The 20,337-nt window shown below is 46.3% G+C and overlaps 1 protein-coding gene and 1 long non-coding RNA gene across 2 annotated transcripts in view; one reads left to right on the top strand and one right to left on the bottom strand.

Moving 5' to 3' along the window:
- Positions 1–207: 207 nt before the first annotated feature.
- On the bottom strand, positions 208–948 carry LOC135228698 (uncharacterized). Its single transcript, XR_010319477.1, has 2 exons — positions 404–948; positions 208–289 (listed from the first exon to the last, which is right to left on the bottom strand). It is a non-coding gene; the product is annotated as an uncharacterized LOC135228698 (long non-coding RNA).
- A 215-nt stretch (positions 949–1,163) lies between these two features.
- PRKCE (protein kinase C epsilon) overlaps positions 1,164–20,337 on the top strand; it is a 628,435-nt gene continuing 609,261 nt past the window's right edge. Inside the window, exon 1 of the mRNA XM_064277139.1 lies at positions 1,164–2,244. Coding sequence (XP_064133209.1) covers positions 1,897–2,244 — 348 coding nt within the window. The 5' untranslated portion in view covers positions 1,164–1,896. The remainder of the gene's footprint in view (positions 2,245–20,337) is intronic.

The raw sequence follows: 20,337 nt of genomic DNA, 5'->3' as shown, positions 1-20,337 counted from the left end.
CTCCCAGCGAGAGTTTAAAGGTTACGGAGGAAATTAGCATGGACACAGCCTCTCTCCTCCCGGAGGGCGCGCCCCGTTTTCCGCCGCCAGGACGGCCGCGGTCAGCGCGCTGGTCAAAGCCGATGCCCCCCAAAGGCCACAGACAAGGTCCTGTGTCAATATGAAGAGTCACTTCGTAAAGAACACACGCAAACACACAAACCAAACCCGGGTTCCACCGAGTTTTCATTTGTCAACAAGTTCTTGCAATCCGAGACCAGGACAATCCCACAGTGGAGAACGCTTCCCCCTCCAAAAAAAAGAAAAGAAATAATTCATTTTTAGAAACACACCAAACCTAGCGCGCCCCTCTCTCCCCCAGCACCGCGGAGCAGAGCGTCCGCGTACAGAGTGACAGACAGACCGATACTCCTTGGGCTGCTGTCGCAGGCCACTGCCCGGCTGGGGGGTGGAGCTGGGGGAGGTGCCCGAGTCTTATCGGCAAACAAGACCCTCGCTTCCCTCGGCCCGGCTCCCCCGCCCCAAACTCCAGAAGGCAGGCTTGGCCCTGGAGACCGCGTGAGATGCGCGGCCCGCTCGCCTCCAAGATCGCATCTGACATCCGCCGCGCTCGCTCCCGTCCCCAAGCCCACCACTCCCGGGGTCCCGCGCTGAGTCTCGGCCCTGCTCCCCGCTTCAGCCGCCGCGACCCGGGCAGGCTCGTCCGCTCTTTGCAGTTCTCTCCTTGGCTCACTTTTCCCGTATTGCTCCCCCAACCGGCAAAACTTTCTATTTCCCTAAACACTGCCGCGCGCACCCGCGCGCGCGCGCGCGCGCACTCACACACATACACACACACATACACACACATACACACACACACGCACACACACACACACACTGACGTCTTTTGCGCATTTCCTGCATTAGAGGGAGGGAGGGAGACTCGCTCACACACCGACCGAGGGAGAAGCCTGAGGGGGAGAGCGGCGGGCGGGCAGCGGGCGGCAAGCGAGCGGGAGCGGAGAGCCGGGACGCGGGCAGCGCAGCGGGCGGGCGCCGGCGCCGCGGAGGTGGGGCCGCGCCGAGTCGCAGTCCCGGCCCCGCCGCCGCGCTGCGCACCGCCCGGTGCCGGCCTGCGCCCGGAGCCCGAGCGGCGGCCACCCCGGCTCCCCAGCCCGCGCGGATGTGAGATTCCGAGCTCTTGGCGCCTCCCGATCGCCGACTGCGGCGCGGCGCTGCCTCGCCGTGGAGGCGGCGGCGGGGCCAGGCGTGCGGCTTGTGGATTTTTAAAAATTTGTCTCCGTGGAGGACCGTTTCCTCTCGACATGCATCCCTCCGGATAGACTGAACATCCCTTGGTCCATCCCCCGCCCCGCGCGGTCAGAGGCAGGCTCTGGGTGTGCGAAGAGGATCCGGGTTGAATTCTGCGCCCCCGGTTCTCATCTCCGCCCCATCCCACCGTGCACCCCCCTTCCGGGAGTCGAAATTTCCCGGGGATTATGTTTCGGAAAGGTAGGTAAGCGCCGGGCGCGGCGCCCGCTTCCCGCAGCGCGGACCCAGAGAGCCAGCCAGGCGGAGGCAGCCCCGGCGGCTTGCAGCGGCGCGGACAGCTAGTCTCCTTCTCTTCTGGAGGTGCTGCTGGTGGTAGGGGGGGAGAGACTTGCACCAAACACGGACGTCCCACAGCTCTCCCCCCCTCCCTGTTTTCCGTTAGGAGCCGGGCGAGGAAATAAATACATGCACTCACTGAGAATCGCCCGCGCCAGGGCGCAACACTACAAGGTGTAGGGAGTGCGTGGGGTGGGGCAAGAGGGGACCCAGGGGTCCCGCTGCCTTGGAGAGCCGGGCGGGCGGTTCTTCATTCCTGCCCTCGGGGCAGACGGAGTGACCCCGGCCCCACTCCCCGCCCCGACCATGGTAGTGTTCAATGGCCTTCTTAAAATTAAAATCTGCGAGGCTGTGAGCTTGAAGCCCACAGCTTGGTCGCTGCGCCATGCGGTGGGACCCCGGCCGCAGACTTTCCTTCTGGACCCCTACATCGCCCTCAACGTGGACGACTCGCGCATCGGCCAAACGGCCACCAAGCAGAAGACCAACAGCCCGGCCTGGCACGACGAGTTTGTCACCGACGTGTGCAATGGGCGCAAAATCGAGCTGGCCGTCTTCCACGATGCCCCCATTGGCTACGACGACTTCGTGGCCAACTGCACCATCCAGTTCGAGGAGCTGCTGCAGAACGGGAGCCGCCACTTCGAGGACTGGGTGAGTCGGAGTGCCTCCTGGCCAGGAGCCCAGGGTGTGAGATCCCGGCTGTGGGATCCCGGTAGAAGAAGCGCTGGCCTTGCCTTTGGTCGTGGGGCACGGGGATTTAATGCCGCCTGGGGTATGAGTGTGTATGTATGTAAGTCTGTTTCCCTGGTGAGGCACACTCCACCTCGTAGTTGGGAAGAAGTAGGTATTGGGGCAAGGAAACTGAGACTTGCAAAGAGGATACTGCCCTTTGCCCCCTCCGCCCCCTCCCGTTGGATGCTGCAGGGGTCTCACGAGCTGGGAGAGCCCGGGCTCGTTGGTGCTGAAGGATCGGCTGGTCCAGGACCCCGCGCTTTACGTAGGCGCGCGGTGGGCTGGCGGGGTGTGATTGTGTGTGGGTGGGTCCCTGCGTCCTTGGAGAGGCACGTGGAGCCTTAGGCTGAAGGCTTCTTGCACGTCCTGGCTTTGTCCTGCGTAGCCGAGTAAGGAGCTGCTTTATTTTTTTCTCCGGGGAGGAAGCTTGCTTGTTTCTATTCTACTGCATAGCAGTTGGCTCATCTTCTGACATACAGGAAGAAAAATGTGTTCTCCGGGATGTCCCCTCGAGGGTCCCTGAAACATCAGCCGAGTTCGTTTCCCATCCATCCAGAATGAATGATGTATTTTAAAAATGGTTTTGCTTGTGGGTCATTGGAAGTCAGTAGGATGAATCTTATTTAGAGTTATACTATTGCCCTGTATTGATTTTCAAGATCACGTGCAATGAGATATTATCCTAAGCCTGAGACTGAGTTAATTGATTACCTTGTCAAAATATTAGGAATTGGAAACAGGCCTCTGTCAACGTACTATCAGCCAAATGCCGTCAGCCTTGGCACCCTGGAGAAGCAGGGAGAAGCAAGCTAGTTTTAGCTTTTCTTGGAGGGAAGGTGTTAAATTCAGAAATGGATTTGCTGTTACTTGCAGGTTTCTTGCTTGTTTCTGTGACGAGCAGATGTGGCTATGGGTGTGCATGTTTCCAGGGTCCTTTGGCTTCTACAGAGAGATAAAGGATCCTAAAGGGGAGATGTAGAGGAATCCGCTTCTAATTAAGGAAACAAAACAAAACAAAAAAACCCCAAAACTTTCATCCTCCCATCAATGTCCCAGGTGCCAGAGGCTGCACACGAATCACCTTTGGCATAAGACCTTAACATTTTTTTTCAAGGAGATAGAGATTTAGGAGAAAATAGGAAAAGGCTAGTCTCTCTATATCAGGGATGTAATGTATGTACTTGCCTGAAACCATGGTTACAGTGCTTAACCAGGAAGCCCCAACAAGCCACATGGGTACATCCCTAAAAGAATTGTGCCTTCCACTTCGGGAAGCAGGCAGACCTTTATGGAATCCCAAAGAACACAGTGGCATTGCACTCCATTTCACAGTGGCCCTCACCTCCCCTCCTTCCTCCCACCAGGGTTTGCACACATTCCCCGTTTTTTTTTTTTTTTTTAAACACATGGCCTTTAAAGTCCTTTATTCTTATAAGCTGTACCTATCTGATGGGGAGCAGAAGGGATAACTAATTTCAGAGCCAGACCTTAATACTAAAAACCTGTGATTTTGAACTTTTATTCCTTTTTGTTTGTTTTATTTTGTTTTTCATAGAATAAGTGCAAGAAGGAAAACCTGTAACTCTGGGAGTAAGGACACGGGGCCTTCTGCTGTACTTGCAGACGCAGGGGCTTGGGCAGCAGGCTGGGAGCAGAGAGGATGAGCGCAGGTCTGCTTTTATTCCTACAGTAGATCTTGGTTGGCGGGAGAGTGTCCCAGTGTCTGGTGATGATTCACTGTGGCCCACCCAAACCCCGGGTGGACCAGGGCACTATGCCCACTCTTCAGCACTTTTATTGAAGTTTGCAGTGGGTACTGCGTGCTTGGCTACCATCATTTAAGGTTCCGAAATTTCCTGTTGGACTTGGTCCTAGACCAGTAGTCCAGAGGCAAGTTTAAGAGATAAGGAAATTGGGTCCCAGAGAAGCTAGGTGGGTACCCATAGCCACATGACAAGCAAAGGGGGGTTGGAAGGAAGGCCTGTACCTCCTATTGTCCACCACCTGCCCAGTGGAGAACAGAGCCTCTTTGGCCTCCCACTCTGCTCCTCCTGTAGATTTATGGGCCGTTTTTGTGATGTTTTTATTGTCTTTCAAAATCATTATCTCTTTTGCCTTATTTAAAAAACAAAAATACCAAACCCACTGCTGTTGAGTTGATTCTGACTCATAGTGACCCTCTAGGACAGAGTAGAACTGCCCCACAGGGTTTCCAAGGAGCAGCCAGTGGATTCTAACTGCCGACCTTTTTTGGTTAGCAGCCGAACTGCCTTATAATAAGTGTGACTTAGGTATGACAGGTATCAGACGGATTGAAAAATTTGAGATACAGAGAAGCCCAAAGGCAAGTAGTGGAGCTGGTCCTGACCGCTCATCCAACATTCTTTTCACTAGAGGATGTTGTAGCCACTCTGGCATCTCAAGACTGAAGAAAGGGATGCATCAGCAGAAGTGAGTGGCCCAGAAGTTGCAACTGGACTGACTAAGGTCACTTTTCCCCTTTTCACCAGCCGGGGTTCACCCCAAAATCACACCTATGGGTAGAATTTCCGGAGCTCACGCCTCTGTGCTCCTTACTTGGTAGTGGTGAAGATCCATCCTTTCTCAGGTGTGGTTAAGAGCTCTGGCCTGAAGCTCCGAGCTGGGAAAGGCATGAAACAGCCGCTCCTCTCGTGGCTACGGGATCTGTAACCCAACTCCATGTTGAATCCACAGGTCTTCACTGAGTGCTCAGATCCAACCAGAGAGGCTTAGGGCTGTAGGTAATCAGAGGAAAAGAGGCCCTGCACTGATCCCAGGGCGCTTCCATTTCACTAGGAAATGACACTCAGCAGACGCATATAAACATTTAAGTAGCAAATCGATTCCAAATAAGTGGTACCATCAGTATGTTAAAAGTATTCAGAAAGGGAGTATGCTGGGAGACTAGGAGGAATCCAGAAGAGTACCAGCGAGGAGGCAAGACCTCAACTGGGCTTGAAATGTTGGGTAATATTTAAATAGTTATCTGGAAAAAGGAAAAAAAAATGTTGCCATCCAGTTGATTCCGACTCATAGTGAGCACGGAGCGGCTGGTGGATTCGAACTGCTGATGTTTTTGGTTAGCAGCCAAGCTCTTAACCATTGCGCCACCAAGGCTCCAGTTATTGAGAAGAGGAAGCAACATTCTAGGCATGAACAGAGCCAGAATAAAGGTAGAGAAAGCCTGTGGTTGGGGTTAGAGAATGGACAAGCAGAGCTGAAACTGAAGGTACCCCTTAGGAAGGACCAGGACAAGGTTTCCCCAATTTAAGCCTCTGCTGTATCTGTGTGGACTTTTATCTGTGTACCACTGTGCTATCATTTATTTAATATTTTTTTTTAAAAATTACTCTTTTTATGTTTCCACTTACTCTCCTCTTGAGCCCCAGTATTCATGAAACCATGGGTTCAGATCTCGTAGTTATAATCGGCCTTCATTGGCATTAAAATAAGCATACAGCCTCTGAAACAGAAAAGAAGTTTGTCCCAGGTACCTCTTAAAATCATGAGTGATATGGGGGCCACACTTTGGAAACTCTGGAGGAGGAGAAAGTTTAGAAAGCTGAGCTAGATTATAGAATGTTTAAAAGCCTTCCTGAGATAGTCATTCTCCAGATGAGAGACGTCTCAGTTGTGATGACAAGGGAGTTGCTTTCGAGAAAGCTCGTTACAGAGCGCAGAGATTTCGCTTGGGCTTGAAGCGAATCCCATTAGATAACATCGCGATAGCTGGGTTTTCCAAGAATCCCTAGGGGAAGGTGTTAAAAATACAGACCCTTAGGTCCTTCAGAGCTTTTAATTCTGGGGTTCGGGGTTAGTGTTAGAAATCCACATTTTCACAAGCTGTCCGCATGATTCTGATCAGACCGTGCTTTGCGGAACACTGGGATAGAATAGAAACTCGGGGTGTGGGGGGGAGGCCAGATAATTAATGTATCAAGCTTTAGGATATAGAATATCCTGAAATTTTATAGTAATGACTGTGGTCCTTTAAAATCCTTAAAGCGAGATTTATAAGGCTAATTGCATAAAGTAGAAATATTGGGATTTATGTTAGAACCAGAGGCTGAAAATATTGGATGGAGTTGCGTTGGCATTTAGGTCACATGGGGAGAACAGAGCAGGCGGAGGGCTGGCATGCAGGTTACAGCTCGATTTTGCCCTGTAAAACAAACAAACAACCAAACCCATTGCCATCCACTTGGTTCCGACTCATAGCAACCCTATAGGACAAAGTAGAACCGCCTCATAGGGTTTCCAGGGAACACCTGGTGGATTCAAACTGCAGGCTTTTTGATTAGTGGCCAAATTCTTAACTGCGCTTCCTCAGTAGTCTATATACTGAACTCAGCCCCTTCTTGCTCCTCCTCCACTACTTCTAAAGAGATCTTTGGTTTGTATCACTCCCTTGCTTCATCCTGTAGAAGAAGCTTGTAACACAGTGGTAATAGCAGAATGTCGTCTTTTGAAAGGTGATTCAGCAGGGCCAAGGAGCCCTGGTGGCACAGTAGTTGAGTCCTCGGCTACTAACCGAAAGGTTGGTGGTTTGAACCCACCAACAGCTCTGCGGGGGAAAGAAGTGGCAGTCTGCTTCTGTGAAGATTTACAGGCTTGGAAACCCTACGGGGGAGTTTTGCTTTGTCCTATAGGATTTTTGGAAACGCTGGTGGCGTAGTGGTTAAGTGCTATAGCTGCTAACCAAAAGGTTGACAGTTCAAATCTACTAGGCGCTCCTTGGAAACTCTATGGGGCAGTTCTACTGTTGGAATTGACTCCAAGACAATAGGTTTGGGTTTTGGTTTATAGGATTTCTATGAGTCGGAATTGACTCGATGGCAATGGGTCTCAGCAGAGCCGTTAAGGACATAGCTTTGGGGCCCAGTTGCTTGGAGTTTGAATCCTGTCTCTGCCCCTACCAGTTTTGTGACCCCAAGTAAGCTTCTTAACCTTTCTGTGTTTTTGTTTCATCGTCTTTCCAAAGTGGATGATAGCAAAAGTACCTTCCTATAATAATAATGGGCTTATTGGGGGAGGGGACACTGAAGTTCCTGGGTAGCAGAAATAGTTAAGGGCTCCACTACTGACGTAAAGGTTGGCTGTTCAAACCTACCTAGAGGCACCATGGAAGAAAGGCCTGGAAATCTACTTCCAAAAAATCAGCCATTGAAAACTCTATGGAGCACAGTTCAGCATTGACACACATGGGGTCCGCCTGAGTTGGAAAGGACTCATCTTCAACTGGTCTAACATTGAAGGAATGTTTAACTACTACAGTTATCGTCTTATATCCTCTAAACATAGCCTGAGGCTGGTGCTAGAGAGGGTTTTTACCCAGTTGATTGAATGTTACGCAAGACCAGTTTTTCAGAGTCTCCAAAATATTTTTCTTCAGTCTGGAGGTCCTCTTTGGCAAGGAATGGGACGCTAGGTGTGTTTGTGTTTCCTATTTCCTTTTTTTTTTTTTTAAGGAGAGCATTTGCAGATAACTCCCTCCTACCCCATTCCCCTCTTCAGAAGGTAGGCTCTGGGCCTACCAGAATCATTTGGGGTGATTCTTACAATGCATATACGGAGGTGAGTGGGGGCTGGCGGTTTGGATTCTGACACCCTAGGTAGAACCTGGGAACATTTGTAGGGGCTAAACACCACCCCTGCTGAGCCTAATTCTGACAGCGGGCTGACCAGGGGTTGGTATACGCTGCTCAAGGGCATTTCTCTGTCTTCCAGACACTTGCAGGTAAACCTTAGAGAGCTCTGAGAACCTGCACCATCATTTAAATGGAGTGAGGTGAGAGGGTCTGCAAAGGATCAGGACTGGGAATAGCTAACGAGGCCAGCGCCTACACCCAGACTTTGTGGCCCCACAGCTGAGGTTCACACAGATCTCTCCCTTTTTTCTACTCCTGTAATACTTACTATCTAATTAAACATTGCCGCCCATGGTACGTACCTGGCTATTTGATCACTACCCTCAGGGTTAGCTCTTGCCCCAGAGGGCCTGACATAGTCTCTGGGGCCCTCATGAGCAGTCAAGCCTTGCCTGCCATGTTGCGTCTTCTTGGTATCTTTGACCAGTGGCAGACTTAGCAAATACCTGAGATGCCCAGTTCCCTAGTGCCTCAGTGGGCCCCTCGCCCTGGAATCAGTGAACTCTAAGTACAGGACACCTCTGCCACTTTTCTAGCTCTGTAACTTTGGGCCTGTGACTTAAGCTCTGTAAGCCTATTCACCTGTAAATTGGGAACCCGGGAGAAAGATGTGGGAGTCTGCCCCTATAAATAGAAAACCAAACCAAACCAAACCCATTGCTGTCCAGTTGATTCTGACTCATAGCGACTCTATTATAGCGTTGGAAACCCTATGGGGCAATTCTATTCTGTCCTATGCCGAAAACCCAAACCTGTTGACTTAAAGCCACTCTGACGCATAGTAACCCTGTAGGACAGAGGACAACTGTCCCATAGAGTTTCCAAAGCTGCAGTCTTTACGGAAGCAGACTGCCACATCTTTCTTCCACAGAGCAGCTGTTGGGTTTGACCCACTGATGTTAAGGTTAGCAGCCAAGTGTTTTAACCACTGTATCACCAGGGATCCTCTTCTTGTTGTTATGAGTCGGAATCGACTTGATGGCACCTGTTTTTTTTGACAATGGGACTATAATAGTTTTACCATTTCAGGATGTTGTGAGGATAACATAAGGGAATTTACGTAAATCTCCTAGCATAGACCCTAGCCACAATGTGTACATATTAGCAATTTTATTAATATTTGAAGAGTTATGTGTGCATGCTCATAGTTTTAGAACCCTAAATCCGAACATATGGTTCAGTGAAAGATATTTTTCTCCCTGATTTGTGAATGTATTTTTACGAAAGTCTTACAGCCTAAAAATAAATTTAGTTATGCTTTTAACAAATGGCCTTTTTGAAAATTATACAATTACTTGAAACATTGTTTCAGAAAGTCTAGGAATTGTGGCCACTGGAGCCAAAGGTTAATTACTTATTAAAGCTGATAGTAATTGGAAAAGGGGATATTTGAAAGCTGGTATTTTGATATTACTAAACCAGTTCCATCCAGTTTCATGACTTTCAGTGCATTTCGATGCTGGTGACTCTGAATTCCTAATGCCAGCCCATACTTGCCCTTGAACCCCAGAACTCGTACATGCTCCTGCGTCCTTGTCATGTCCACTCGCAGGACATTCAAACTCAATATGTCCAGAATTGTACACCTGATTTTCTCCCCTACCCAATATGCCACCCATAATTCTCACTGTCTCAAGAAATGGCACCTTCATCCTTCTGATTGCTCAGGCCAAAAATCTTGAGAAACCACTGTTGACACGTCTCATTCTCACAGCCCCCATATCTAATCCAGCAGCAGACTCTGTTGTCTGCCTTCAAAATAGATTCCAAACCGAATACTTTTCAGTACCTCTGCTGACACCAGACTGGCCCCAGTCACCGTTGTTTCACACCTGGATTGTTTCAACAACCTCCTGACTGGTTCCACCTTGCCCCAACTTCATTCTGTTCTTATCACAGCAGCCAGAGGCATATCGTAAATAAGATCATGTCGTTTTGCTTACGAACCCCTCAAAGGTAAAACAGTTAAGTCTCTGCCATAACGTACAAGGCCTAACATGGTCAGGCCTGCTGTTGTGACCCTTCAAACGCATCACCCTGTCACCTGTTTTTCACCTTGTTCATGCCTCTTCAGCCATATTGGCACACCCGACATGTCTTACACATACTCACCATGCTTCTGCCTCAGTCTTTTTGAACTTGCTAGTCCATCTTTCTAGAATATTCTCGTTATGGATTGAATTGTGTTCCCCCTAACCTCCTCCCAAAAATATGTATTGTAATTCCTAACCTCTGCGCCTGTGCCTATAAATTGGAATCCACTGGACAGCAGTGGGTATGCCTGTGGCTATAATCCCATTTGGGAATGGGTTGTTTTTGTTATGTTAATGAGGTAGGATTAGTGTAGGGTGTATTTTGAGTCAATCTCTTTTGAGATATAAAAGAGATTAAACAAGCAAGCAGAGCAGAGATGGGGGAAGAGAGATGCCAAGACATGCAGATCACCCAGGAGCAGATACTCAGAAGAGACAAGGTACTTTTTCCACAATGACAGAGAGAGAAAGCCTTCCCCTTGAGCCAGCACCCTGAGTTTGCCTCCTAAACTATGAAAGGAGCCGTGGTGGTGCAGTGGTTAAGAGCTTGGCTGATAACCAAAAGGTCAGCAGTTCAAATCCACCAGCCACTGACTGGAAACCCTATGGGGCCATTCTACTCTGTCCTATGGGGTTGTCATGAATTGGAATTGACTCCACAGCAATGGATTTTTTAAACTGTGAGAAAATGAATTTCTGTTTGGTAAAGCCGTCCACTTGTGGTATTTCTGTTATAGCAGCACTAGATGACTGAAACAGTTTCCTCCCCAGAGAGCCTCAGGGCTCAAGTCTTGACTCAAACGTTACATTCTCAGTAAGGCCTTTTCTGGCTATTCTGTCTAAAATTTCACCTTCTTCCTTGACACTTATTATGCTCCTTTCCTGGTTTATTTTTGCTCCTTAGCTCTTATCTCTATCTCGTGTACTTTATATTCTTCTTTATCTTGTTTATTATCTAACACCAGACAGAAGCTCTGTGAATGCAGGAATTTTTGTCTGCTCACCCGCTCTATTCTTGGCTTCCCACACAATGCCTGCCACATTGTTGAATGAATGCATGAAGTGAATTAAGCAAGTATGTCTTCCCCTAGCACCTACTGTGATCTAGCACCGTGTAGGTATTGGGCGTTTGAGAAAACAAAAGTTGTGTATGGTGTAGCTTTTGCCTCCAGGGAGTATGAAATCCAGTTGGGAAGGCCCGGGTGGTAAACAATTGAATGAATTCCTGAAAGAATCCTGCTATGCAGCTGAAAGAAGGGAGGAGAAGAAAACAATGTTTTATTTTATAAAACTCTATGAGATCCCTGAAGACGCTTTTTAGAAAAAAAATGCTCTATTACTTCTGTTTGATGCACTAGATGCAATCAAGTCTGAAGTTTCTAGAAGTAGGAATTTTGGCCCCCCACGGGTGCAGGGTGCCTGTGCAAGGTGCCGTGGCCAGTTTGCAGAGTTTATAATCGAGTTGAAATTCTCCTAAGGTAATCACAAGACCTGCCCCCGCCCCCCTTATTTTAGATACAAAACCCTATGTAGTTGGCAGCAACGAGAAATGAAATTTGCAATCCTGGGGCCTGAGCTCAGGGGGCTCATTGAAGCTTACGAGACAAAGCTTCCAGGAGTTTCACTGAGGCTAAAAGAACTCCAGAGCAGGCCTGCAGTATTTTACATAAATAAAAGCTACACTTGGCAAAACATTATATTTCTCTGCAAGTTCCACTGGGCATATATGGGCTTGTTAAGTAATTACGGTCTATTATAATGCTAATCAGCAGGGCTGCACCTGCTTGAAATTTAGTTTTCTGGGAGAAACCACACGAAGTGGCCAAAAGTCTGTACTGTGCTGGGGGAACCGAGAGAACAGGAACATACTGTTGCCATTGTAGCTCACCAACATCTAAACAGAATTAAAACTCCAGGGGCAATGTGATTGAGCTCTTTAAGAATCGTGCCTGAGACGGGAAGAATGGAAACAGGAGCCTGTCACCAAATCCAAGTGCTGGAATGAGCCTCCCCTCCCTGACCCCTCCCAGCGCCTCTACCTCACCTTGAAGTCTCAGAGAAAAGTAGTTTTAAGCTAATGAAAAGACACCTTTATTTGTCAGCAAGGAGTAAACTCTTTGAGCTCCTGACCCCAAGAAGTAAAACAAACATGTTGACCCCAAGAAGTAGATCAGAGTAAAAGTGTAATCAGGTTCATGAAGAGTTTAGAAAAATCATGGTGGACAAAATCTGTAATTAATGACTGAGGAAAAAAAAGTCTTTGATATTGCTTTTGTTCTCCTGAAATGTTATCTCTGTACTTATTTTTTAGTTTACAGAGCCCTGTGGTACAGTGGTTAGGGATACGGTTGCTAACCAGAGGGCTGGCAGTTCAAGTCCAAGTGTCTGTTGCTATGAGTCAGAATCTACTTGATGGCAACGGGTTTGGTTTGGTTGGGAGTCAGTCTTTTTTCCCAACCCGAAGAAAATGTCCTGTGGTCAAGAAGTATCTCTTCTCCCCTCTCCCACTCTGCTCTCCATCACAGCCACTCAGGAAGTCCTTGGAACCTACTCACTCATTGGTTGAATGAAAGGCTGCCTTTGGGTGGTCTGTCTCGTAGAACCTCAAAGAGACAGCATTCTTTAATCAGACTGACTTAGATTGTGCTCTTCTTTTGGTTAACAGCTGGGCGTGTTAACAGTTTGCACCACCCAGGGTTTCTAACATCAATATAATGGTAGATAAAGTAACAACTAAGAAGGAGAGCTCGTCACAACCCCTTCAGAGCCTCCGGACACCTAGGCCTCACCACTTCAGGCTTGGATTGGCTCATCCTTTTTCCTTTCCCTGGGATATTTATTGGACAAGGGGTCAAGTGGCTCCTGTTAATCAATGGTGTTGGACCTTAGATGCCACATTTGTGAAAACAGGAGTTAGCAGAGTTTGGATGCTCAGTAAGGTGCTTGTTAATAACAGTCCTGACATAGCTCTCCTTACTCTACATTTGGGGCCTTGACTGTGCTCAGCCTAGCACATCCTAATATCTTGACTGTTCTCCATGAAGCTATCTTGTCTCCCCTGCAAAACTGCCAGCTTCTCCTTTTTTCTTTCCTCATCCTTTCATTATTGCCATCGAAATCACAAAGCTATTTCGATAGCTTGCTTCTTTACTTGGTATTTATGGCTGACCTGCAAAAAATAAGCTTATTTCTTAAATGGAGCCCTCTCTCTGTACCATCGAGTCACTCAGAGGATATTCTAAAAAACAAACAAACAGAATTTCTAGAATGCAGGGTCTGTGAATCCATCTCCCTACCTTCCGGACTAATGATTATCTAAGCCATTTTAGGCAGCAGAGAGAATCACCAGTCAACCAGCAATGATGGAGCGTGTTATCGACCAGTTTTTGCCAGAGTGTCTTGTCAAGAATAGGAGCTTTGGCTGTTTTCAGGTCTCTGGGATCTAGTAGTTGAGAGATGTTAAGAGGTCGAACGCACGTTAATATATTAAAGACTCTGAGAAGTCCTATAGTAAAGGGACTCGTCTACCTCTGTTTAACCAGATATTTCCCAAACTTATTTTATCATAGAATGCTCTTATCTGTGAAAAATTATTACATCACATACAACTAGTGTTTTGTGGACACATTTGGCAGAACACAATATAATTAGATAAAAGAAGAAATAGCCCTTCCCCAAGAGGGCCATTTGGGGAGTCAAGATTAACACCTTTTATGAAACACTAAACGAATTCAAAGAACTGTGGGAATTCAAAGCAGAGGAGGGGAATAATGGGGGTTCTAGTAGTTGGCAAAGGCTTCATGGGAATATTTGAGGCCTTGAAGATTATGGGATCTGGATAGACTAGGGAAGAGGACCCTTCTAAATTGGGCAAAGAGCATGTAAAATGTTGGACAAGCAGTTTTTAGCATTTTGGGTTCAGAAGGCAGTCAGACCAATCAGATTAGTTATGTGATCCAAAAGTACTTGCTTCATTAAAGAAAAAAAAAGTTATCCGGAGAAGGGAACAGTGGATAGAATGGATATTCATTCATTAATCTATCCAGCTAGCCAGCCATCTAGCCAGCCAGTGATTCAACAAATATGTATTGCTTTACTTGGAGCTGGGTTTACACAATGTTGAAAAAAATCAGTCATGATATATTGGACTCTTGCTTATCAAGGAAATCTATCCTGGGGCTAACCACAACCTTCCATGCTGTATTCCCAATTAATTGTCTTTTGTTTGTTTCTTAATAGGCCTGATAGAGATGGAGAATAGCTTTGTATCCTCCTTCATGGAATTGGGTGGTGGCTTTTTCAAGTACATGGATCTAATAAAAATAGTATGGGCTTTGGAATCAGTCAATCTTGGGTTTAAATTCTAGTTTAATTAGTTTCTGGCTGCACAGTATTGGGGATTTAACCAATCTGGATCAGTTTTCTCATCTGTAAAATGGGGGTAATACCTATCTTGTAGATGAAACATGTCAAAGTCCCCAGTAAGTGGTCAGCCCACTGCCGTCGAGTCGATTCTGACCCATAGCGACCCTATAGGACAGAGTAGAACTGCCCCATAGAGTTTCCAAGGAGTGCCTGGTGGATTTGAACTGTTGGCCTTTTGGTTAGCAGCCATAGCACTTAACCACTTATACTACCTGCCCCCACGTGTCTGTCAGTTTGTCATACTGTGGGGGCTTGTGTGTTGCTGTGATGCTGGAAGCTATGCCACTGGTATTCAAATATCAGCAGGGTCACCCATGGAGGACAGGTTTCAGCTGAGCTTCCAGACTAAGACAGACTAGGAAGAAGGACCTGGCAGTCTACTTCTGAAAAGCATTAGCCGGTGAAAACCTTATGAATAGCAGTGGAACATTGTCTGATATAGTGCTGGAAGATGAGCCCCCCAGGTTGGAAGGCACTCAAAAGATGACTGGGGAAGAGCTGCCTCCTCAAAGTAGAGTCGACCTTAATGACGTGGATGGAGTCGAGCTTTCGGGACCTTCATTTGCTGATGTGGCGCGACTCAAAATGAGAAGAAACAGCTGCAAACATCTATTAATCAAAACCTGGAATGTACGAAGTATGAATCTAGGAAAATTGGAAATCGTCAAAAATGAAATGGAATGCATAAACATCGATATCCTAGGCATTAGTGAGCTAAAATGGACTGGTATTGGCCATTTTGAATCAGACAATCATGTAGTCTCCTATGCTGAGAATGACAACTCGAAGAGGAATGGTGTTGCATTCATTGTCAAAAAGAATGTTTCAAGATCTATTCTGAAGTACAACGCTGTCAGTGATAGGATAATATCCATACAGTTAATACGACTATTAATCAAATTTACTCACCAACCACTAGGGCCAAAGATGAAGAAATAGAAGATTTTTATCAGCTGCTGCAGTCTGAAATTGATCAAACATGCAATCAAGATGCATTGATAATTACTGGTGATTGGAATGCTAAAGTTGGAAACAAAGAAGAAGGATCAGTAGTTGGAAACTATGGCCTTGGTGATAGAAACAGTGCCGGAGATTGAATGATAGAATTTTGCAAGACTAAGGACTTCTTCATTGCAAATACCTTCTTTTTTTTTTTTAAACAACTTCTTCATTGCAAATACCTTGTTTCACCAACATAAACGGCGACTATTTTTTTTTTTTTATACACATGGACCTCGCCAGATGGAACACACAGAAATCAAATTGACTACATCTGTGGAAAGAGACGATGGAAAAGCTCAATATCATTGGTCAGAACAGGGCCAGGGGCCGACTGTGGAACAGACCATCAATTGCTCATATGCAAGTTCAAGCTGAAACTGAAGAAAATCAGAGCAAGTCCACGAGAGCCAAAATATGACCTTGAGTTATATCTCACCTGAATTTAGAGACTGTCTCAAGAATAGATTTGACACATTGAACACTAGTGTCCGAAGACCAGACGAGTTGTGGAATGACATCAAGGACATCATCCATAAAGAAAGCAAGAGGTCACTGAAAAGACAGGAAAGAAAGAAAAGACCAAGGTGAATGTCAGAGGAGACTCTGAAACTTGCTCTTGAGCATCAAGCAGCTAAAGCAAAAGGAAGAATTGATGAAGAACTGAACAGAAGATTTCAAAGGGCCTCTCGAGAAGACAAAGTATTATAATGACATGTGCAAAAAGCTGGAGATGGAAAACCAAAAGGGAAGAACACGCTCGGCATTTCTCAAGCTGAAAGAACTGAAGAAAAAATTGAAGCCTCGAGTTACAATAGTGAAGAATTCCATTGGGAGAATATTAAATGATGCAAGAAGCATCAAAAGAAGATGGAAGGAACATACAGAGTCATTATACCAAAAAGAATTAGTCGATATTCAACCATTTCAAAAGGTGGCATATGATCAGGAACCGATGGTACTGAAGGAAGAAGTCCAAGCTGCTCTGAAGGCACTGGCGAAAAACAAGGCTCCAGGAACTGATGGAATATCAATTGAGATGTTTCAACAAACAGATGCAGCGCTGGAGGTGCTCACTCCTCTATGCCAAGAAATATGGAAGACAGCTTCCTGGCCAACTGATTGGAAGAGATCCATATTTATGCCTATTCCCAAGAAAGGTGATCCAACCGAACGTGGAAATTATAGAACAATATCATTAATATCAGACGCAAGCAAAATTTTGCTGAAGATCATTCAAAAACGGCTACAGCAGTATATTGACAGGGAACTGCCAGAAATTCAGGCCGGTTTCAGAAGAGGACGTGGAACCAGGGATATCATTTGCTGATGTCAGATGGATACTGGCTGAAAGCAGAGAATAACAGAAGGATGTTTACTTGTGTTTTATTGATTATGCAAAGGCGTTCGACTGTGTGGATCATAACAAACTATGGGTAACGTCGCAAAGAACGAGAATTCCAGACCACTTAATTGTGCTCATGAGGAACCTTTACATAGATCAAGAGGCAGTTGTTCAGACAGAACAAGGGGGTACTGATTGGTTTAAAGTCAGGAAAGGTGTGTGTCAGGGTTGTGTTCTTTCACCATACCTGTTTAGTCTTTATGCTGAACAAATAATCCGAGAAGCTGGACTGACTACATGAAGAAGAATGGGGCATCAGGATTGGTGGAAGACTCGTTAACAACCTGCGTTATGCAGATGACACAACGTTGCTTGCTGAAAGTGAAGAGGACTTGACGCACTTACTAATGAGGATCAAAGACCACAGCCTTCAGTACGGATTACACCTCAACATAAAGAAAACAAAAATCCTCACAACTGGACCAATGAACAACATCATGAGAAACAGAGAAAAGATTGAAGTCAAGGATTTCATTTTACTTGGATCCACAATCAACAGCCATGGAAGCAGCAGTCAAGAAATCAAAAGACGCATTGCATTGGGTAAATCTGCTGCAAAGGACCTCTTCAAAGTGTTGAAGAGCAAAGATGTGACCCTGAAGACTAAGGTACGCCTGTCCAAGCCATGGTATTTTCAATCGCATCATATGCATGTGAAAGCTCGACAATGATTAAGGAAGACCGAAGAAGAGTTGATGCCTTTGAATTGTGGTGTTGGTGAAGCATACTGAATATACCATGAACTGCCGAAAGAACGAACAAACCTGTCTTAGAAGAAGTCCAACCAGAATGCTCCTTAGAAGCAAGGATGGCAAGACTGCGTCTTCCATACTTTGGACATGTTGTCAGGAGGGATCAGTCCCTGGAGAAGGACATCATGCCTGGCAGAGTACAGGGTCAGCAGGAAAGAGGAAGACCCTCACCGAGGTGGGTTGACACAGTGGCTGCAACAATGAGCTCAAGCATAACAACGATTGTAAGGATGGCGCAGGATCGTGCAGTGTTTCATTCTGTTGTGTGTAGGGTCGCTATGAGTCAGAACCGATTTGATGGCACCTGACAACAACAACAACATACTATCTGCAACTAATATTTATTATTAGATACTGGCAAAATTGTGCTTGTGCCTGCAGATTTTGTTCAACAATTACTAATTTTACTACTGATGCCAACTCGGGAGTTGCAAAGCAGAACGTTTTCCCGCTTCAACTTCCTTCCGTCTCTGAAATGAGCTGGCAACAGGAATTGAGTTTTCTGAATTCCAATTCCAAGGGTACAGGAGTTGAATTCCCCTGGCCCTTCTTCAGGGGAACCTGGGGTGGGCACTTAGGGGAGCATGGATTACCTACCCTTGGACTGGCTTTGGTCTCAGTGAATAGGCATCCTTGACACATGGCTCCCTCTTGTATTTTAGAGAGCAGAGACAGCATTGCTTTTTGACCTGAACATTACCTGTATTAGTTTGTGGTCCTAGTGTGGTCACTGAGGTTTGAGGCTTTTTTTTTGCAGCCTGCCTTGCTGTGGCCCAGGTGCTCATCCCATTTCTCTGGGCCAAAGCAGCTGACTTCATTTTCCTACCATGTGTCTCTTATATAAACCCAACCTCTGATGCAGTCACACCGGCTGCTCTCTTGTCGTAGCCCAAATTTGGGCAGTGCACAAAGGTGCCCCACTTAGAAAGTAGGGCTTTGCTTTTGACCAGGACGGTGGCATAGTAGTTAGGAGCTCAGCGGCTAACTAAAAGGTTTGCAGTTTGAATCCACCCGCAGCTCCTTAGAAACCCTGTGGCAGAGTTCTACTCTGTCCTATAGGATCGCTATGAGTTAGAATAGACTCGATGACAGCGGGTGTTTTAACAAGAGTTAGAAGTCATTGGGTCATGCAAACAGTTAAAGCGCACAGCTGTTAACTGATATATCGGAGGTTCGAGTCCACCCAGAGGTGCCTTGGAAGAAAGGGCTGGTTATCTCCTTCCCCAAAAATCAGCCATTGAAAACTCCGTGGAACACAGTTCCACTTTGACACACATGAGGTCACCATGAGTCGGAGTCAACTTGACAACTTGTTAATGGTAATAAGAGTTAAAGAATAGCCAGCCTTTTGAAAAGATTACTGTACACTCATAAATAACTATTCACTTACTTATTAATTTTTTGTTAAGACCCTTGGTCTGTGAGTTCATATTTCAGTTTACATAATTTACCTTTAAGTAACAAAAATAAATGTAGCAGATACCTCATCTGACGTTCTTTAAGAGCAGTTCTGAGAGATTTGTCTTTTCTTCTCCCATTTGAACAAGTAAGTTCTTTTCTTCCTTCACAGCCTTCTTTAGAAGTCACCCAGGAGGTCGGGTTCTTCTATCTTGTAGCCTTGTGACTTTGAGAAAAATTCACTTAACCTCCTCAAGCTTTTGTTTCCTCATTTACGGGGTGAGTCAGAGTCAGGCTTCCTAGGTCGTGGGGTTGCCCTGTGGATTAAGCGAGAAGGATATAGGCCAAAGTCCTTGTCCATTTAAGCATCGCCTCCGTGAGCTTCTGCAGAAGCGCCCTCGTCCTGTCTTGAAGTAGATTAAAAAAGGTTTGTCTTCAGCACCCAGGCTCCCTCTGTCTCCTTCACTCCTGCATGACACCATCCCATCCTCTTTCAGGTGTCCAGAGCTTGTTTATTGGATACCATACAAGACGCTCGGTTAAATTTGAATTTCAGATTTGTCCTTCCCCCCTCCCTTCTACCAGTTGTCACCACCACGGAGTCTAGCCTCATTTTTCCAGCCAGACATTCAGGGCCCTGCGTGGTTTGCAGGCCAAATCCATCCCCACCTCATTTTCTGCTAAGCGGCCCCCACATCCTCCATGCTGGGAACCTCCTCCATGGGGTGTTGTTTCTGTCCTCCACACACAACTTCTTTCTTTCCCTTCTTTGTGCTCTTGACCTCCCGTGTCCCCATTCCTGGAGTACTCTAACCTCTCATTCCAAATCTCCTTCCTTCTTGGGTGCTCATTCCCAGAACTCTCAGGCTTCAGCTCTTTGGCCCTTGGAATCCCTTCTAACATTGACTCTTTGTGCTCTCCACTTAAAATTATTGATGTCTTGTGGTGATGATCAGATACTTTCCCTGTTCTCTAGCAAAGACAAAAAAGGTCCTTGAGAGTAAAATCTCTTGCTTTTTTGTGCTAGAGATCTGTGGTGGTACAGTGGTTAAAGCGCTTGGCTGCTAACCAAAAGGTCAGCGGTTCAAACCCTGCAGCGCCCTCTGTAGGAGAAAGATGTGGCTGTCTGCTTCTGTAAAGATTACAGGACAGTACTCTGTCCTGTACAATTGCTATGAGTCAGAATTGACTTGGTGGTGACTGGTTTGGTTTTTTTGTTTTAACACTTGACATATTCTGTGGTGTGTAAGAAATGTTTGGTAGGCTGAATAAATCTTAATATTACATTGTAATAATATTTACTGAAGCAATAATATGCTTTCGATATGTAT

The sequence above is a fragment of the Loxodonta africana genome, chromosome 26, assembly GCF_030014295.1.
Source record: "Loxodonta africana isolate mLoxAfr1 chromosome 26, mLoxAfr1.hap2, whole genome shotgun sequence".
NCBI lineage: Eukaryota > Metazoa > Chordata > Mammalia > Proboscidea > Elephantidae > Loxodonta > Loxodonta africana.
Note: the sequence above shows the minus strand (reverse complement) of the source record. Positions and strands in the feature narration are given on the sequence as shown.